The sequence below is a fragment of the Magnolia sinica genome, chromosome 1 (assembly GCF_029962835.1).
Source record: "Magnolia sinica isolate HGM2019 chromosome 1, MsV1, whole genome shotgun sequence".
NCBI classification, from domain to species: Eukaryota; Viridiplantae; Streptophyta; class Magnoliopsida; order Magnoliales; family Magnoliaceae; genus Magnolia; species Magnolia sinica.
Genome location: NC_080573.1, coordinates 4,394,627 through 4,416,254, shown reverse-complemented (window position 1 = coordinate 4,416,254; position 21,628 = coordinate 4,394,627). Strand labels below are relative to the sequence as shown.

Here is a 21,628-nt window from a genome sequence, read left to right as displayed (position 1 = left end):
CCCTCCGAGTAAAGGGATCAGCTACCGAGCTGGGGGGCTGAGCGCCGACGGTGGCTTCGACGACAGGAGCATCTAGGGCAATTTTCACAGCAGGAGGGGCATTCTCGAGCTCGTCTGTCATAACAGGCTCGGCATCATCGGCGGTGTCTGTCGTGAGGGCGTCGAGATTGAGAGTCGGATAAAGCCTTCTAACCTCGACCAGGCAAGCGTCAAAGACAGTTTCATAGCCGAAGTAATGCAATTTATCTTGTATTTGGCCACTGTCGCGGTAGTCTACGAGACCGCTTGAGCCTCAAGCTCTGCTCGTAAGGAAGCCTTCTCCGCAAACGCAGCAGACTCAAGGACCCTCCGTTGCTGAACTAACTGGTTCGCCGCCATCTGCCGCTCTGCCTTGAACTTCTCTCTCGCTGCCTCGAGCCCCGTCTCGGCTTCTATGGCCCTAAACTCCAGGTCTTCGTTAGCCTGGCGCAAACGCCTAACTTCGAGTTTAGCCACATCCAAGCGAGCTTGGAGTTGGTTGATCCCGCCCTGAAGCGTGAGTTCTCTTACTCACCCCTCAGCAATAGCCTTCTTTAGCTCCTCTTGTTCCCTGACTAAAGCTTCTAGCTGTATGTCGAGCTCGACCCGTAGTGCGTCTTGCTCTGCCTTCTCGACCATAAACTTGGCCCACTCCGCTTCGAGCTACTTCATCTCTTTCAGCCTCTCCTTCACCTCCACCATCATTGGCAGCGACTAGTAACATACAGCTGCATAGTCGTTCATGAAGCTGACGTGGCGGCGGGAGAGCATGTTAGTCATCCGCGTCTCTGGCGCATGCTTAGCCACCCAAGAGTTCAGCTGAGCCATGTGAAAACTAGGAGGTAGGACCCCTGGAGAGGGTGCGTAAGCTCCTCCCCTTGGAGAGGGTGTGTAAGCTCCTCCAACCCCGCTGGCCGTTGAAGCTTGGGCAGCCGCGTCGAAAATGTTCGCATACCCAACGAGGATGTCACCTTGACTGACAAAGGGCTCAGGCTCGGCACCAGTAGGGGGACTACAGATCATGCAGAGCCGGGAGTCTCCCCTATTACTTCTCTCCTTATCTCAGAAGGACCCGCGACCGCCAAAGGGGAAGCTTTGAGGACTTGTTCCTCCACTGAAGGTGATGAGATGGTGATAAGCTCGATTCTGGCAAGAGCCTCAGTAACTGTCGGGGGCAGAGGTCGGAGCAATGGCAGCAACAGCCTCAGAGGGAGCTGCAATAGGCCCAGCTCCAACTAGTCTTACAGCCGAAGTAGCCTCGGCCTCGGCTTCAAAAGCCTTCCTCCTCTTCGTCTTTGGTTCGGAGGAGAGGACGACGTCCATCGGAGGGCACAGGGGCCTTCTCCTCTTTGAACCGCCTGTCTCCATCCCTATAAAAGAAAGAGAGATCAACACCAGTAAGATCCACGAAATGGATAAAAATCAACGAATTAGTCTCCAAAGGCCCTAACCGCGCTTACCCAAGGCAAAGAGGGTGGGCTGAATTCTACAAAAGCCAGAAGATACCAAGTTATCCTGACTGATGAGGTCGAACCAGGCACACTGGCTTGCAGGGAGCGCTCGGACTCGGTCGACCTATTGCTTCAAGAAGACAAAGAGGTTAGGGGCCCCCTTCGGCTGGACTGCAAACAGAAGTGGAGAACGAGTTAGGTATAGAAAGATGGATCAAGTATGAAGGATGATTAAAAGAAACATCCGACCTGGATTGGCGAATCGGGTAGGGACTTGCATCCACAGTCGGTCCAATTCGGAGGCGGGGGCCTCCCATTCTCCCGAGACCCAGAACCACTTCCTCTTTCATCTTTATTGAAAGAAGGGAGTTAGGTTACTAGGCCCGGGAGATACGGGAGCCTAGCCGAAAAATACCAACAGGCCTTATCCGTATTATCATATTTGGCTATGTACAAAAATAAGAACTCATCTGGTGTCAACCTCTGGTTCCCCGCCTAATGCCAGAGGACAAAAAGTGGAGGCTAGGATCCTCCACGAATTCGGGCCCAGCTGCCCCGGCGCAATTTTTAGCTGCGCTGTCAGCTCGCACAAAAAATGATGGATGGGGAATTGAAGCCCGCATTGGAGGGCGCAAATGAAGACAGAAATCTCCCCCTCAGCCGAAGATCCCGCTTGATCTGTGGGGGGCTCGGATGTGAACCGAGTCGGGGATCTGATAATCTTCACGAAGTTGAGCCATCTGGGACTCGACCATGATCGATCCCATGGAGACTGATGGTCTTGTTCTGCCTCTCTTGAGGCCCGCCTGCGACCGCCCCATGGGATCTCTGAGGACCCTCCTCGACCCTTTCCCTCAACTCTTGGTCATCTGACTTACAGCTCCTCGGGCCGGGGCTGGAGTGTAAAGGGGTACGACCTCGAGAGGGCCGTCAGATTCCCCGGGCTCTGAGGCTGAAGTCTCTGGTTCAGACTTTGAACCAGCTCCTTGGACCATGCTCATCTCGTCTGAATCGCTTGACATGAAAGAAAATTGCGTTAAAGTGTTGGAGGACTCATAGCGTTACAGGCGATTTCCACCGGCAAAAGTTTTTTCCAACTCTGATGTCTTCTGCTGGGTTGAATATCCCCTTCGATGGTCAAGAATCCTTTATCCGGCGATCAAAAAGCTTTTCCGGCGGAAAGCAATTTCCGGCAGAAGGCGATTCGGAAGGAAGGAGCAGAGAAAATGAGAACACAAGAAATGTGAGGGCAAGGGAGGAAGGGTTTTATATAACCACCTCATCGCTCGGTGCCATTATTACTAGCGATTGTTCCAGAAGCCGATACAACTCGGCACTGGCACCGAGGGACACGTGGAAGAGTGATACGTCTGAACCCGTGCTTTGAGGTCAGAATCGTCTTAACATTTAATGTCATTAAAGATGAAAGCACCTCCTCGCTCCTCCGACACACGTGGCGCAGCCTCCTTCGCCCCACCGTCTGCAAATTGTAACCGTCACTACGTATCCCTTACTGAGAGGACAGAAACCGAAGAGTTGCGGCCGTTACGTCGCACGCGGAATCAGAGGTGTACCCATCGCATGCATTAAATACGCCTCGATCACTCCAATCGATATTGAGAGCTAGGGAAAGGAGACGTCGCTTCATTTCCCCAAGTATTTACTCTCTAGATTCCGGCTCGAACCTAGAGAGTAGGGGACTTCTGTTATGGAAAAATATGAACAAGGATAATCAGGGTCGGTCTGAGCTACTTCGGAAGAAGAATCTCACATCAAGTATGAACCGACCTCTAAGTTACGACTATTAGCAGGTCGAGGCGAGCTCTCGTCCTCGTCTTTGTCCCCATCTGAGGACGACGTCCCATGAACTCCGACTCCAAGCATTCCGACAATAAACTCCGAATGCTCGGCCTCCGGCTTAGGCAAGACGAAGTCAAGCCTAGGCTGATACTCTGAATACTAGGACTCGGCCTCGGATCTAAACAGGTTGAGGCCGAGCCCGGATGAAGGCACTCCGTGTGCCGAGCCTGGAGACTAACCTAAATGCGGACATAACCAGAGATCTCGTCCAAGGATACGTGCCCTTAAGACACGATATGTCATATGACCCAAAGATTGCGAATAATATCTTCACGATTACAGTATCTGCGTGATTGAGTAAATCGTGCTGAGATTAACAGACGCGATCCTCTCTACCCACAAGTATAAATACCAAGGGACCCCATTGTCACAGGTATGCAAGATCTCGTACCCTCTCTCCAGATACGACTTGACCCAAATTCCCTAGCCTGACTTAGGCATAGGAGGGTCCTCCGGCTTAGCCAGGGTCTCCTTTGCTTACCCATTTGTGCAGGACCAGGGTTCGTCGAAGGTCCACTGCATTGAGTGGAGGGTGATCCGGATTTTGACATCAACATACTTCATACAATTCAAACAAGAAGTGCTCGAGATAACATATAACAGACTTGTGGACTCGAAAGCTCGAGCTTCCAAAAACGAAAGACAGAATTCGAAAGCTCAAGCTTTCATACAGAACAGACTCTGTGGTCTAAAACAAGCTCCCAAGTAGTCTACTTCCCAGAGGAACTACAAATACTGAAAAACTACAGCTTGAGTACTACAATCCAAAAGGCAGAATTTTTTACTTGAGTATATTAGTAGTTGAAAAGTACAACTGATTTTCACTACTTAAAGAAGAATAACACATGAATACTGTCTTGATATTGCCATTCATTGCAGGTGGCGCCCATGGTTTGATGATCAAAGTTGTTGATATGATTGTCATATGCTGGATTCAGGCATTTGGGTTCGCCAAAAATGTTCCACATTAGAAGATCCTAGCTTGGATTACTGATCAGAGGAGTATGACTGCTATGCCAGCAACGGCACCGACAATAGCCCCAGTAAACACTCCCTTCTTACTGCTAGAACTCGGAAACTCAGAAGCCGCAAGACGGAGATAGAGAGTCCCACCATTACTACCACCGGCAGAGAGCTGTCTCAGATTCATAAGATTCCCATTCCAAATCAAGCAACCACTATCATAAGCATAAGCATTACAAGAACAATTACTCAAGCAAGCTGATTCACATTCTTGGGGGCTACCGACCGGCAAAGACAGTTGATTTTCGGGCAATTGCATATCCGGCATCGCCTGAAACCTATCTTTTTCCCCATTGACAGAACTATTACTCCCACATTGCAGCTTGGTTTTTCTACCACACCCGCGAGACCAATCGTTCAAATTCCAATCTTTCGCAGACGTCGGCTCAAAGCCTTGCACGCAGGTACAGGTCTGGTCTTTCACTTCGCAGCTACCAAAAGCCCCATAGAGAGAATAAACATCGCATTGAGCTCTTGGTTGAGACCAAAACAAATTCCAATTTTTACTATTCTCTAACCATGTCATTTGCTTGATTTGCCCTGAGGTGTCCATTACAAATCTCAAAAGACTCGTATTATCATACACCGAATACATGAAATACTTCCCATTTTGATCATCTTGAAAGCTGAAATTATAGATATATAAGCCTCTCATTTCAGGAACCGAGCTGAAAATCTGCCCATTCCACGCCCCACTGGTCCAATACTGTTTAGAACTATTCCACAGAATAAGGAACTCATTGGTTGAATTTGGGTTTATTTCAAGAGAAAAAGGCCCGGGTGCGGGATCATCTTTACTCCACCACGAAATAAGGCGTTGATTCACGCCCGTGATTCTATTCAATCCAACCTTTCCAGTAGGCATCCAAGTATCAGTTGGGTGGTCAAAACTCTGCCAAATTTCAGCAGTCGAATTCGACCCATCTCTCAAAACAAGATTTCCGGTGTCTAGAAGAACTAGAACTGTTGAATTTGGGTTTGCAGAGGTTGAATTCGAAGACCAAATTGGGGTGTTTGATTGGTTGAAGAGGACTAGATTTCCATCTTCAGTGAGTCTTAATTGGGATGAAGTGTTGGGAAGAGGTGTTTCTCTGTTTGCTACCCAAATGACTGTTTGGGTGGAGACCTTCTTGTACCAGATTCCTATATAGTAGTTTGAAGAATTACCTGGTGTGAAGAAACCCAATACAAATCTGTCACCGCTGGAGGTTATAATCTGGTTTCCGGTGAGAGATTTGCCTGGAGAGAGTCTGTCAGCTGCCATGGAAAGATGGGTTTGGAAGAGAAGAGGAAGAAGAAGAGAGAGACATGGAAAAGGAGAGAGAGGTTGGCCTTGGCACCCATTTCGGAGAAAACAAACATAGACTTCAGGAAGAGAAGAAGCCGAGGAGAAGGGGAAGACCAGAAATGTGGTTGTTAATAGCAGTGTTTGAATTATATCTGATATTGTCGAAATATTTTCGATATTATCTTTATCTCCTAGTCAAAGATACCGATAACACTGGTATCAATACCGATAACGGCGGTTATCAGAAATTGTAGGTTTTAGCAATGTATCGCTAAGTATCACCAAAGTATCAATATGACTAATATAATCACTAATATTTTTTACTACCTAAATTTTAGGTGTTGCTTGTATTGCCAGTGCATCAATATCGCAAATGTATCTTTAATATTTTCTCGACTATGTAAATTCTAAGTAATTCTTATATCAAAAGCTTATCAGCGGTATTTCAATAATATCGCTAATGTATTGATATAATCAAAATTTTATTTATTAGGAAAATTTTTATTTTAATTTTTTTAGTAGGCACATGGTTGTATGTAGTGTTCTATTTATCATTGATAATATTGATAATATCTCAATCTTACCAATATCGCAACATGCATGATTTTGAGACTACAATCTTTCATTTCATTTTTAATTGTTGATGATTTCTTGATAAAATATCATGTATTGTTGATATTTTATAATAACAATGGAGGTTTAGATAGAATGTTAAATGGTTAAATAGGTCGGATGAGATCATTTAACTGATTCTAACAACAAGACATGCTTTTAAGGCTCCATTAAATAAAAACTTGTTATGTATGTAATATTTTTGTAACTTAAAAAAAAAAAAAATCTAAATCAAATATGTACGTTTTAACATCTCTGGAAGTTTCACTGAAAATTCCACGAGTTTTTCAAATTTCCTCGCATTTCTGCTTATCAGCAATATTAATGGCGATATCAGTATTATTTTCGTATCCCTGGCTAGCGAAACTTGCAATGATACGGATACTTTGAACATTGGTATTATAAAAGTCAGACTTTGATTGAAGTGTCGTCGTGGGTCCTGGGATTACAACGGCTGAAACGGGATTACCATATTGCCCTTTAATTTTTAAACTCTGGTTGTTCTGACATTCGTGTGTTTTTGGATTTAAGATTTTCTTACGTAATGAATGTATGCGCATTTCCTGCCAAAAGAGTATTTTGCAATTAAGTTATTGTGCTAGGAAGCTAGGTCGGGCCCACCATGATGTTTGTGAGAAATCCACCCCGTCCATCCACTTTGAGAACTCATTTTAGACCAATCAACCAAAAATTAGCTGGATCCAAGACTTAAGTGGGACACACGAGAGGAAACAGTGTTTCACTGTTGAAACACTCGCATGGCCACAAAAGTTCTGTATAGCCTAATATTTTTGTGTTTTAAATTCATCCCAGTGTGAGTGACCTTATAAACGGTTTGGATGGCATATAAACATCAAGGAGGAGCCCAGGAAAGCTTCAACGGTAGGCATTTCTTTATAGAGTTTTCATCTCGTGTAGCCCACTTGAGTCTTGGATCCTGCTCATTTACGGTCACTTTCTCTGAGATGAAAAGCTTTGGCAGGAAATCTGCGTCCAAATGGGGCAGTAGCTTAGTGATCAATGACGTTGATATGATGGGCCTGGTCGTGTATGACCCATGACCAAAATATATTTAATCCAAGCTTTATGGGGTTTTTCTTTTCCTAATGAACCATCGACATGGCTGCTCACTAAATCAAGGGCCCTGATCACCACATGTGTGTCAAGTGGACCACACTGTAAAAAGCAGTGGAGGATTGAACCCCTGCCATTGAAACCGTTTTGGGGTCACAAAAATTTTAGATCAATATGATATTTGTTTTTCCTCTTCATCTAAGTCTGTGTGACCTTATGAATAGATTGGATGGAAAGTAAACATTACGGTGAGCCCTATGAACTTTTTAACAGTGAAAATCATTGTCTCCACTGCTATTTATGGTGTGGTCCACTTGAGCCTTGGAAATTATTCATTTTTGGGAAATTATTCATTTTTGGGACAAAGATCTAAAATGATCTCTCCAAATGGATGAACGGTGTGGATATGATAAACACATCATTGTGGGTCCAGATGGGCAACTTTGTATGTCAGATTAATGGCCTGAATGAGGCAGCATTGGACATTCAGCCTAAGGTCCTACTAGTAGTCTAAAATGACCAGATTTATATATGCGGCCAAGCAGTGGCCCATATTCCTCCGACAGTCCAAATTGGACAGATTTGGGTACCCCTCCGCTGGCCTAAATTGGTTAGATTTGGACGACCATCAGCTGGTCCAAAATTAGACAAATCAAATAGTTCGAATCGTCCACAATATGTGGCGTATCCATAGTTAAAGACCTTCATCTTTAAATTCCAAAATAATGGCTCAAAAAATCAGAATTTAACAGCAATAATAAAATAAAATTCAAACAAATAAATAAATAAAGAGAAGTAATGATTTACTTGGTTCCGACTTAGGTCGCACGTGTTATATAGGTGTGCATGCCTATGGGTCAGTCATGCCAAAGCCAATGTTGGCTCAACTAGAATCAAACACCTTGTAACCCTAGATGCCAATTAGACCGAGAAACCGGGCTAAGATGAACCATGTACTCCATCTAGCTATTGATTGCGAAAAATCAGGCAATTGGCGGTTTTTATTAAGATATTTTCTGAAAATATTATTCAAAGATGGTCCAGTCTGTCAGATCATGAATCAACAATCACGATCGATGCCATCTTTTATTGAGATATTTTTCAAAAAAAATAATTGAAATTTTCTCTCCTCTACTATTCTCTCTATAAATTATCTCCAATTTCTCATGAATTCTGATTATCTCATTCATTTTTTAATTTCCTACCAATTTTTCATCGTTTACTCCCTCTTCTCTCTCTTCCAAGTTCCATCCCAACCATCTTCCCTCCCTCTAAGGTTCTCTTGCAAAAGACCTTTCTCAGGCCCCTCTCTTCCATCCCATCCATCTTCCCTCCCTACAAGGTTCTCTTGCAAAAGACTTTTCTCAGGCCCCTTTCTTCCCAAGGGAAGAGAGCTAGGCCAAGTCCCATCACCCTAAGGGTCTGTTTGGGCAGTGGGATTAGAAGGGATTGGGTGGGATGGGATTCAAAAAACATAATTATTACCCATGGCAGGGATGGTCCCCTAATACCATGGGATAAAATTAATGCCATGCTTTGTTGATAATACGGTGATACATTGAATGAATATACCCAGCATCATTTGAAATTATTGAAAATAACACACATGTGTTATATCTAAACCGTTCATTTGTTTTGTAACCTCATTTTATGGCATGGGCCTAAAAATGAGGTAGATCTAAAACTTATGTGGCCGAAAGAAGTTTTTAACGGTAAGTATTCAATCCCTATTGCTTTCTATGGTGGGATCCACTTGAGCTTTAGATTTACCTGATTTTTTGGCCCGTGCTTTAAAATAATCTCAATAAATGGGTGGACGGTGTGGATATAGCTCACACATCATGGTGGGACCTACACAACTTGTTAAACATTGAGTGAAATTGGCACGGGACCAATGCAATTCCATTTAATGTAATTCCAAGCTTTCTCTTTCTTACCAGACATGGAGTGGAATTGGCACGGGATCAGATGAATCCCATCCCACCCAATCCCTTCTAATCCCACTGCCCAAACAGACCCTAAAGGGAGCTCCTCTTCCCTCAGGTTTTTGCAGGATGCCGGATGAAAGGCCTACTGCTATATTTATGCCATCCAACCCGTCAACTAAGTGAGTCCCACCATGATTACAAGGTTCCCCAAAAATCAAGTTTATATTTCCTTATGCAAGCCACGCCATATAAAACAACAGGCAACCTCCAAAAACCTCCAAATTCACTTTGTGGCCCAGATGATGGTTGGATAAGCCTATTTTTGGGTGTCCAACTTTCATGTGGGATTGACCCTTGTGGACACGTTGGATGCCATACATACACCATGGAGGGCTACACCCCACCCTGCTAGGATAAGCTTATTGGTCACTATCATCAGCTCCTACCAAAGCCCATAAAGCAGTGAGGCAAATGTAGACAATGTATCAATACAGGCTCTGAACTTGAGTTCTTTTCAAACAGATGGGAATCCGTGTATAGCGATTCAATTTTCCAAGACTAGTCCTTTCGTGGGTGTGGGTCGATCAATTAGAGAAGTTATCTAGCTAGTTGTTAGAGTTAGTTAAACTAATCTCTCTTTACTATTTTCATCACTTATTTCGTGATCTATTTTTTTGCTAATAAAAGATATTTGAATGACGAACGATTGGTCTAATTTGTAAACTTATTGAATCAACTTTCATATGAGCACAAGATTATGCAATTCTAGTATGATTAAAGTGAGTCACTGACAATTTTCAAAAGCTATATATGGTTGTGATGAGATCCAAGAAACTTATTGAGTCAGCTTTCATATGAGCGCAAGATCATACAATTCCAGCATAATTAAAGTAAGTTACAAACAATTTTCAAAAGTCATATATGGTTGTAATGAGATCCAAGGGAAGCTTAAGTTCCTTATAATGTTTTATTTAAATAGATAGTTGAGTTTAGAAACATGGGTAGTAACAATTATATTAAATTTTCATTTATACATGTAAAATTCTCTTTTATGAGGAAAAACAATGGTACATTTAATGATGTTTTTTTTTTTTTTTTAATGTTTCAATCATGTATTGGTTTCTCTTTACATGCTCTTTGCATGTTTTTCCTTTTCTCTAGTTATGTGGTCTTAGAAACCTTAGGGTCTCATGTGATGTGGAGTGATTCCATATATATATATATATATATATATATATATATATATATATATATATATATATAGTTATACCTCGTTTGATCTTTGAGCTTCAAATTCTGTTACATGCATTTTTTTTTTATTGCTATTAGTTTTATTTTGATTATAGTTAAAGAGCCATCTACTAGCGTGACTATGTTATAATAGGCTTGAATCTAGCACTTTGGACCACACAAAATCAAGTGCTTGTTTCAACAAGCAAGGCTATATAAAATGGGCGGGTTTTGCACTTCCATTGCTAATTTATAACTATTATTAACGCTCTAATAATAAAATGGTTTTTCCCCAAGTGAGCAATGAGAATGAAACTAAAAAAAAAAAAAAAAAGAAGCAATGAGAATGAAACTAGATGCAAGGATCAGCCATCTCAATCAGTATTATTCGCCACATGATCTAAGAATGGGGTATTCTCTGGTTTTGAGATTGATTCCAATCTTCATCCATGGGAGGAGAGTATAATTCTCTGCCCAACTGATTATTGGATTCTCCTTCTCTCAAGACAAGATTCCCATAGTCCATAAGCACTGCAATTGACTTGCTAGATGTAAATGTAATGTTTGATGATGAACGGTCTGGATCTCCGAACCATGTGTGCCACTTCTACAGAAAGATCACATCTGAAAAAACATTTATTCATGATGTGCAAACTGATAATGAGAAGTATGCATTCCCTCCTATCTGCTGCCCAAGGTAGAAACTCTTTGCTTTGCCTGTTGGAAGAAGAGCTTGTACCAGGGTCACCTCCTATGAAGAATTTTGGCTGTTTAGGCATAGGAAGAGCTGACAATAATTCACTAAAAAACACAGTAACATGGCGATTTGTTGCATCATCCTGCACGCGTAAGAGCTCAATGCAAATGCACTTACGCACTTTGCATTCTTCCCACAGACCTGTTAATGGTGGATCCATCAAATCCATTCGCCTGAGCCTGGCTTCCAAATTTAAGTAAAATCCATAGATAAGAGATGTATGGGAGAAATTAATGGAGGAACAATCATTTCAGATACATGAATGCTTGGAGTTGTAGAAGCCAGTGTTCTTCTGTCCACTGATGATCTCGACCTCTATGACGCCAAAACCGAAGACATCGGATTTCACTGAGAAAATCCCATCTAAGGTGTACTCAGGGGACATATAGCCACTGCATACTGACATTGAAGAACATAGCTATGTTATTTAGGTTAGTTGCAACTTGCAAGAAAGATCAACCAACCATGAACTATGTTGTTCTCATGCTGATTAATGAAATGAAGCACTTCCTACAGTTAAAGAGCCAGCTTTTATTATGAGAAAACTCTCAAGAATTTTCTTCCAATAGCACTGGAAGCAATTGGTAGAACAAGCTAACGTTTTCTACAATGGAAGGTAGATAGGGATGAGTGTTCCACCAACTGCTTATCTTTTGCCCTTTCTTGTCGAAATTGCAAGCTTATGGAAGAAGGTTATAGAATATGAAATACTATCTATATCCACTTAGACGTGGATGCTCAGCTATCCAGAGGTTATGAGGAATTCATAATGCCATCAGCAACAGTATGGAATTCACTGGCATGGAGGATCCTAACCAGCTGGTCAGCATCCTACAAATGAATGGCTACAGATAACATGAACAACAGTGCAAGATGGTCTTGATTGTTCAGTAGGAATTTTCAATTGTGGCCCACCCATAGTAAAAATCCATTGGATTGAAAAATAGTCATGCCTTTGTTACTAGTCCTCATGCCTGGCTAATTAGAATCCTTGCATTTTTTCACACTCAAGGAACAAGCTATGAATTGTGAAAGTTGCAAGAAACAATTTTAGCAGGTGTGATCCTAGGAGAACCCAAGTAATCTGTTTTTAAGAATTTTTTCGAAGGCTTGAGATTCAATCCTTTACATTTCCTTATGAGCAAAACCATGTCCATTCCAGGCCTAGAAATCTTAATCATGGGTTCTTAGATAGCCAAAAAATGCACTTTGTTACCCTGGACTGGATGTCTGATATGTTGAATGGTTGGATTGTTTTCGATCCATCTTAGCATTCCAACATAGGGATGATTTGGCATCTCTATTAATAAGAGCTTATCTACTTCTTCTTTTTTCAAGATTTTTTACAAAAATAAATTACTTGGTAAATGATCCATTTTACTTTTATTTATTTTAGATAGTTTTTGTTTTTGTTTTTGTTTTTTTTTTTTTGTAAGAGCTAATTTCGTGAAAGCAGATAAACATTTTTGGACTAATTTGAGGGCAAAGTTTGTTCTTAAAACTTTTTAAAGTAATTTTCATTTTCCCTTCTTCTCCTATCTCTCTAGTGGCCCCATATGATGAACAACCCATATTAAAGGTGGGGCCTCACAAGATGAATAGTCCACATCAGGGTGGCCCCATGTAATGGATGGTTAACATTAAAGGTGGGCGCCACATGATGGATGGCCACATCAAAGTGTGGCCCGCATGATGGATGATCCACATCAAGTGGGGCCTACTTGATGGATGGTCCATATCAAAGGTGGGACCCACATAGATGGTGGACATTGAAGGTGGGCCTACATCATGACCGACTCATAGAGAAAGTGAGGCCCCACATGATGAATGGTTCACATTAAACTGGGACTCATGTGATAGATGTCTTACATCAAAGTGTGGCTGCACATGATGAATGGTCTGCATCAAGCAGGTCCCGTTTAATGGACGGTCCACATCCAAGGCTTCAAGTGATGAACAACCCATATCCAAAGTGGCCCAACATCACATAGAAGGTGTACCCTACACAATGGATAGTGGACATCAAAAGTGGGTCCCGCATGATGGCTGGCCCACATCAAAGTGTGGCCCCTCATGATGGACGGCCCACATCAATTGGCCCCAACATGATGGATTACCCACATCAAGGTGGGCCCCACATAATGGGCAATCTACATCAAAGGTTGGTCCCTAATGATGAATGGCCCACATCCAAGGTGGGCCCTGTATGATTGACAACCCACTTCGAAGGTGGGACCCACATGAAGGGCAATTAATGTTGATAGTGGCCCCCATATGATGGATGACCTACATCAAGGTGGGCCCCACATAATAGATGGTCCACATTAAAGGTCGACCCTGATGATGAATGGTCCACATCCAAGGCAGGCCCCATATATGGGTGGCCACTTTAAAGGCTGCGCCCACACACTGGATGGATTACACTAAAGTTGAACTCTACATGATGGACAAGTAACAACGTGAGAGGTTTGAAGGGGAGTGTTTGTTTCAGATGGAGTTGTTATAATTTTTAAAAATGACAACAACTACTTTGAAAGAACTCTCATTAAACAGTTTGGATTGATTTACATGCATGCCATGCCTTGATTTATCCTACACATGATGTTCCCATAGGTAGGAGACCAGAACCTCTCACTTGGCGGATCTTGAAGATGTATGGACCAGAATCTGCACTGCTTGGAGGATACTAGATAAGAATAGAGAATTTGGATTCATAGATTGATCCAAGAATAGAGAATTTCCATTCAAAGAGTGAATTTTTGTGCTCAAAAACAGCATAATTGATCAAGCAATGTGTGTGCATGTTCCTCATGTACTGTCGACGGAAACGAAAAAAAGCATAGGAGAGAAGAACTATGTACTTCATACAATTCAAACAAGTCTTTAAGATAATATATAACAGACTCAAGGACTCAAAAGCTCAAGCTTCCAAAAAGAAAAGACTCTAGAATTCGAAAGCTCGAGCTTTCATACAGAACAGACTCTGTAGTCTAAAACAAGCACCCAAGTAGTCTACTTCCCACAGGAACTACAAATACTGAAAAAGTACAACTTGAATGCTACAATGCAGAAGGGAGTATTTTTACTTACTTGAGCATGTTACTAGTTGAAAAGTACCAACTGATTTTCACTACTTAGAGAAGAATAACACATGAATATTCTCCTGATATTGCCATTCATTGCAGGTGGGAGCCATGGTTTGATGATCAAAGTTGTTGATATGATTGTCATATGCTGGATTCAGGCATTTGGGTTCGCCGAAAATCTTCCACATTAGAATATCCTAGCTTGGATTACTGATCAGAGGAGTTGGAATTTTTCAAGCTTTGAGGTTTTTCAAGCATCCCCCATCTGCAGTGGTGCCAATCAGACCAACGATCTCGATCTCCCAACCATGGGCTCCACTAGTATAAATAATAGGCCACATGACTTATGACACTAATCACATCCTGGCAGATTAGAACCTGCTAATTCTCCCTTAGAACTCGTCGACAACGTGCTTTTAGATTGAGTGCTGGTAGAAGTATTACTCCGAGCCTGAGAACTTGGAGCCGACGATGACTCCGTGGAGAGCATCATGTTCTGATTTTCGACAAAAATCTGAAGCGACCGTGGAACCGGAGGCATATTCACATCCAAAACACCCTCAAAGATTTGAACAACGAGCCCCATCGACGGCCTATCATTCTCATCATCTTGAATGCACCAGCATGCAACTCTGCAAGCTTTAACAAGCTCTTCCATCTCAGCAATACCCTCCAATCTTGGATCCAGCAAGGGTAGAAATTCACCTTCTAACATTTTGTTTGCAGCCCAAGTCGGGAAGAATGCAATCTTCCCATCATCCGATTGCTCGAAATTCCTTCTACCCGATATGATCTCAAAAAGCATCATCCCATAGCTATAGACATCAGCTTTCGCCGTGATGGCCAAGCCCGAAATCCATTCTGGTGCAAGATACCCTCTGGTTCCTCTCATGGTAGTCAAAACCCGGCTGAATTCCCGCCCAATGAGCTTTGCCAAACCGAAATCCGCCACCTTGGGACAAAGTGTCGCATCCAAAAGTATGTTTTCTGGCTTGATGTCACAATGCACAATACAATCTCGGCATTTCTCATGCAGATAAGCTAGCCCTCTAGCAGTCCCAAGCGCAATCTGATATCTTGTTTTCCAATCTATAGTCTCTGGTTTGTCTCGAAACAGATGAGAATCTAAAGAACCGTTCGGCATGTAATCATAAACCAGCAGTCTTTTACTACCTTCTGAGCAAAAACCACGAAGGCGAATGAGATTGACGTGTTGAATTGTCCCAATCGTGCTCACCTCTGTCCGGAATTGCTTCTCTCCTTGTCGAAGGCCTTCAAGTTTCTTAACGGCTACGGCTGACGAGTCTGGCAAAATCCCTTTAAAAACAGAACCAAATCCTCCTCCCCCTAATTTTTCTGAGAAGTTCTTGGTTACAATCTGCATAGCTCGGTAGCTAAACGGCACCAAGGAACCTTCAGTGGCCTTCATAGATACAATCATCTGTCTCCTTCGGCATCTCCAAATCAGCAGCAGAACAATGGCAAGTATGATTGCTACACCAGCAACAGCACCGACAATAGCCCCAGTAATCACTCCCTTCTTACTGCTAGAACTTGGAAACTCAGAAGCCGCAAGACGGAGATAGAGAGTCCCACTACTACTACCACTCGCAGAGCGCTGTCTCAGATTCATAAGATTCCCATTCCAAATCAAGCAACCACTAACATAAGCATAAGCATTACAAGAACAATTACTTAAGCAAGTTGATTCACATTCTTGGCGGCTACCGACCGGCAAAGACAGTTGATTTTCGGGCAATTGCATATCTGGCATAGCCCAAAACCTATCCTTTTCCCCATTGACAGAACTATTACTCTCACATTGCAACTTGGTTTTTCTACCACACCCGCGAGACCAATCGCTCAAATTCCAATCTTTCTCAGACATTGGCTGAAAGCCTTGCACGCAGTTACAGGGCTGGTCTTTCTCTTCGCAGCTACCAAAGGCCCCACAGAGAGAATAAACATCGCATTGAGCTCTCGGTTGAGACCAAAACAAATTCCAACTTTTACCAGTCTCTAACCATGTCATTTGCTTGATTTGCCCTGAGGTGTGCATTACAAATCTCGAAAGAATCGTAGTATCATACACCGAATATATGAAATACTTCCCATTCTTATCATCTTGAAAGCTGAAATTATAGATATATGACACTCTCATTTCAGGAACCAAGCTGAAAATCTGCCCATTCCACGCCCCACTGGTCCAATACTGTCTAGTACTATTCCACAGAATAAGGTACTCATTGGTTAGATTTGGGTTTATTTCAAGAGAAAAAGGCCCGGGTGCGGGATCATCTTTACTCCGCCACGAAACAAGGCGTTGATTCACGCCCGTGATTTTATTCAATCCAACCTTTCCAGTAGGCATCCAAGTATCAGTTGGATGGTCAAAACTCTGCCAAATTTCGGCAGTCGAATTCGACCCATCTCTCAAAACAAGATTTCCGGTGTCGAGAAGAACTAGAACTGTTGAATTTGGGTTTGCAGAGGTTGAATTCGAAGACCAAATTAGGGTGTTTAATTGGTTGAAGAGGACTAGATTTCCATCTTCTGTGAGTTTTAATTGGGATGAAGTGTTGGGAAGAGGTGTTTCTCTGTTTGCTACCCAAATGACCGTTTGGATAGAGACCTTCTTGTACCAGATTCCTATGTAGTAGTTTGAAGAATTACCTGGTGTGAAGAAACCCAATACAAATCTGTCACCGCTGGAGGTTATGGTCTGGTTTCCGGTGAGAGATTCGCCTGGAGAGAGTCTGTCAGCTGCCATGGAAAGATGGGTTTTGGAAGAGAAGAGGAAGAAGAAGAGAGAAACATGGAAAAGGAGAGAGAGGTTGGCCTTGGCACCCATTTCAGAGAAAACAAACAGAGATTTGAGGAAAAGAAGAAGCTGAAGAGAAGAGGAAGACCAGAAATGAGGTTGTTAAAAGTAGATTTTGATTGAAATGTCGCTGGGGGCCCTGTGATTGCAACGGCTTCGACGGAATTACCATATTGCCCATTGCTTTTTAATTACTTGTTGTTGAATTTTCTGTATTTTGAGATTTTAAGATTTTGAAATGACTAGAATGCCCTTATAATGGGACACGGATTTCCTGCCAAAGCCTCTCGCAGGAAGCTCCTGCGCAGTGAAGCTAGGTGGGGCCCACTGTGATGTTTTTGAGAAATCCACCCCGTCCATCCGTTTTGAGAACTCATTTTAGAGCATGAAACCAAAAATTAGCTGGATCCAAGACTCAAGTGGGACACACGAGAGGAAACAGTGGTCTACTGTTGAAACACTCGCATGGCCACAAAAATTCTTTATAGGCTAATATTTATGTGCTTTCAGTTCATCCCAGTGTGAGTGACCTTATAAACGGTTTGGATGGCATATAAACATCAAGGTGGAGCCCAGGAAAGCTTCAACGGTAGGCATTTCTTTCTAAAGTTTTCATCTCTTGTAGCCCACATGGGACAGTAGCTTAGTGATCAATGACGTTGATCTGATGGGCCTCGTAGTGGATGACCCATGACCAAAATATATTTAATCCAAGCTTTGTGGGGTTTTTCTTTTCCTAATGAACCATCGACATGGCTGTTCACTAAATCAACGGTCCTGACCACCAAATGTGTGTCAAACGTACCTTGATAATGGAGTAGATTTAGTCAAGCCAGGGTAACACCCGTTCAATCAGGTTGTATGTGTTATATATGCACGTTGTTTATCATTTTATGGCATGGATTCAAAAAGGGTGGTCCAAATCGCATGTAGACAGCACCATAAGTCACGCCACAAGAAATAATTATAATTGGCCATTAAAAGCTTCTCATGGACCACAAAAATTGGAACCAAGTTGATATTTGTGTTTTCCCATCATTCACGACAGTAGCTAACTCATGTGAAATAACATTACAGTAGCCCTACGAAGTTTTTAATGGTTCACACTCAATCACCATTACTTCCTACGGTGTGGTCCACATGAGATTTAGATCAATATATTACAATGGATGTAATAAGCTTTTATTGGGTCGTATTCAATTTCCAATATTTCCCATAGTGTGGTCCGCATAAGATTTGGATATGCTTTATTTTTAGGTTCCTATTCTAAAATGAGTTAGCAAAACATATGGATAACATGAATACACAATAGATACATAAAGGTGAGCCCATCATCAAAGCATGATGATATATGGCTTTACCTAGTAGGGTAGAATCCATGCCTTAGCTTGACTCGGCTCGGCCACTAGCTGACCTCAGCTCGAACTTGGCGTGGCTCGGTCCTTAAGTTTGACTCTTGGCTCGGTTCGGCCCGCAGCTTGGGCCAATTCGAGTCGAGTTCTTTTTTTTTCTTTCTTTTTTGGTTAACTTGTTAGTACACACCCATGTCAGTACACACACTCCATGTTAGCCACCCCCACTAGGGATCGATACCAAGACCTCATTCGAGTCGAATTCACCTGTGCAACATTTTCATAAACACCTAGACTACACCTTCAAAATCTCAATGCATGTGAAATAACACCAATAGTTTAACGGGTATTTTATCAAACACCTTGTAAGCAACATTATAAAAATTAAAATTAAAAAAAAATTAAAAAGGTATTTGTTTCATATACATACCTTCCTTGCCACCAACTACACTTTGTTGAGTCATTTCATCAAACACTTGACGAGCAACATCCATATCAAAGTAACTGAGCCACCGAACTGGTTCGATTTGAGTTGGGTTCAATCCGAGTCGAGTTGAGATGGGCCAACTCGAGCTCATTTTTGAGATCAAAAAATCAGCTTAACTCGGCTCGAACTATGCCTCGAATTGAATCTGAGCTTTTTTTGAGTTGAGTCAAGCAAGCTAACCAAGCTAGCTCGGTTCGTGTACACCCCTACCCATGAGGGACATTTGAGTCATTTATCCTAATCTGCCACTTGCCCTTCCCACTTAATTTCGTAGTTCCGGTGAGATTTAATGCATTATTGCTACTCTACTTTTTTATTGCAAGAATGTATATAAGAATGCTCTTGTGCTTAACTTCTTTTGTGAGCACCCATGCGTACCTTCACACATGTGTCATGGGCACATAATCTAAATGGTCCACGTGATGCAGCAGCCCTTGAAACCTTACAAGCCCAACTTTCAGCTCATACAAAACTATAGTGAGCCATGGCAAAAGGAAACCGTTTTCTCCCTTGATTTGCATTTCCTTTTGCTACGGTGCATTAGAGTTTTATATCAAGCTGAAAGTTGAGTTTGTTAGGTTTCAAGAGATGCTGCGCATGTAAACCATTCAAATTGTGCCCATGACATGTGTGCAAAGGTGCTCACAGGTATTCATGTAAGAAGATGTGCAGGCGAGCAATCCTCTTGTCTTAGATAATAGAAAGAAAAGGTTTAGGTTCAAATGGTTGGACTGTATAAGTTATGGTTCACCTAACCAATAGCTTCCCATCTTTCATGCGTACGTTTCATTCAATCCGCCCAACACATTGGTCTCATCACGAGGATCACTTTATATAATAATAATAATAATAATATCTACCAATCCAATACGTTGAATCCACCTGTGGTTATCCTTGTGTTCAAAAACTAGGAAGCCGATTGGCTGTTGTACCACACACACCTATGTGGCTGGTGTGTTAACATCACCAAGTTCTGTAGGTCCCATCATGAGGTATGAGTTATATCCAAACCAGCCATCCCCTTGGTGAGCTCGTCTTAAGGTTTCAGCCGAAAAATAAGCCAGATCCAAAATTTAAGTGGACTACACTGTAAATAGCAGTGGGGGATTCAACACCCAACCCTGAAACTATTTTGAAAGTCACCTAAATTTTGGATCAATATGATATTTGTTTTTTTTCCTCTTCATCCAGGCCTATAGGACCTTATGAACAGATTGGATTGAAAGTAAATCTACGGTAGGCCCTATGAATATTTTAACGGTGAGAATCATTGTCCTATTGCTATTTGTGGTGTTGCCCTTGGAAATTGCTCATTTTTGGTATCAAGATCTAAACTAATCTCTTCAAATGGATGAACGGTGCATATATGATAAATACATCATTGTGAGGCCCATGTAACTTTCATCTCCTTTGAACCGTTCGTACAACTAGTAGCTGCACGACGCGTACCCACGCCAGCTAGGTTGGTGGTGTGTTACACAGCAGTCAACGCATCCAGACCTAGGATTTGCACGATGACATGGTGCACGTGATGTGTGCTGGACTTTTTCTTTAATTTTTAAGCCTTTACTGTTCTAGGCCACACCACGAGTTGTCAATGCACTCCATCATTTCATATTTATTAATATTTAATATATTTATTTTCATAGGCCCACAAATATCAACGGTCGCATTCAGGCTGGTGAGGCCAGCTATATTTTGTGAGTGCCATCCAACTTAGATGCTCCTCCAATTTAGACCTGCATTCCAAAATCAAGTTTGGCCCCAATTCAGGTGGGCCACCTCAAAGGAGAAAATGGAGAATATGAAGAGGATGCCACTATAGAAACTTCCAAATGGAATGTGGGGTCCACCGCATTGTATTTTTGTAAATCAACACTATCATCAAGTGTGCCCCACTAACATGATTTGACATACCAAATCTTAGGGTGCCCCAAAAGTCAAGTGTGCCGTAACAAGCTACCAACATAAGGGCATGTTTGGGAGCATAGATTTGGAACCATCTTGATTTGAAATTCTACTATTGTGTTTGACACCTGGGTTTGAGAATCAACTTTAATCCAAATGTAGCTATGCATGGTATACTTACGAGGGGTTTGAATTTAATTACTAAATCAATTTTAATATCTCTAATTAGTGACGTATGTAATGTTTGACATTATGTTTGTAATAAGCCCGCTGAAATATATGCTTTGTCCGAAAATGATGAAATTCCAAGTCTCGGCTGGGCCACAAGCACAAGATCATGTTTGAGTAACAACTTATGATTTTTAACCGCTGATTTACGTGAACAATGCTTGGATGATGTTGATCATCATATTAAAGTAATTATAGTGATGCAATTGATAATTTAATTATTTTAGGATATCATTAGTGGGTCATGTGCCCAATAGATTAATACGACCGTGGCACACATGTTACACATGCAACTCTTGGAAGGATTTTAAATTTAATCCAAGCTCTCATTGTGGATTTCAAACCCCTCATGGATTTCAAACCCCCTCGTTACGAGTGGATTTGAAATCCCCCCTTACTTTGTGCTACCAAACAATAAGGGAGTTTGAAATCCCCTCAAATCCTCTGAAATTTATGGTGCCAAACTACCCTCGTAATATTACATTGCTTGCCGTGTTGTCCCACC

General features: G+C 42.1%; 2 protein-coding genes across 2 annotated transcripts; both read right to left on the bottom strand.

Moving 5' to 3' along the window:
- Positions 1–3,926: 3,926 nt before the first annotated feature.
- On the bottom strand, positions 3,927–17,270 carry LOC131237237 (G-type lectin S-receptor-like serine/threonine-protein kinase At2g19130). The gene is made up of 2 exons (XM_058234924.1): positions 14,328–17,270; positions 3,927–4,113 (listed from the first exon to the last, which is right to left on the bottom strand). The coding sequence occupies exon 1, from the start codon at positions 17,176–17,178 to the stop codon at positions 14,680–14,682; it is 2,499 nt and encodes an 832-aa protein (XP_058090907.1). The 5' UTR covers positions 17,179–17,270; the 3' UTR covers positions 3,927–4,113; positions 14,328–14,679.
- On the bottom strand, positions 4,324–5,616 carry LOC131223387 (G-type lectin S-receptor-like serine/threonine-protein kinase At2g19130). The gene has a single exon (XM_058218819.1). The coding sequence runs from the start codon at positions 5,614–5,616 to the stop codon at positions 4,324–4,326; it is 1,293 nt and encodes a 430-aa protein (XP_058074802.1).
- Positions 17,271–21,628: the final 4,358 nt, after the last annotated feature.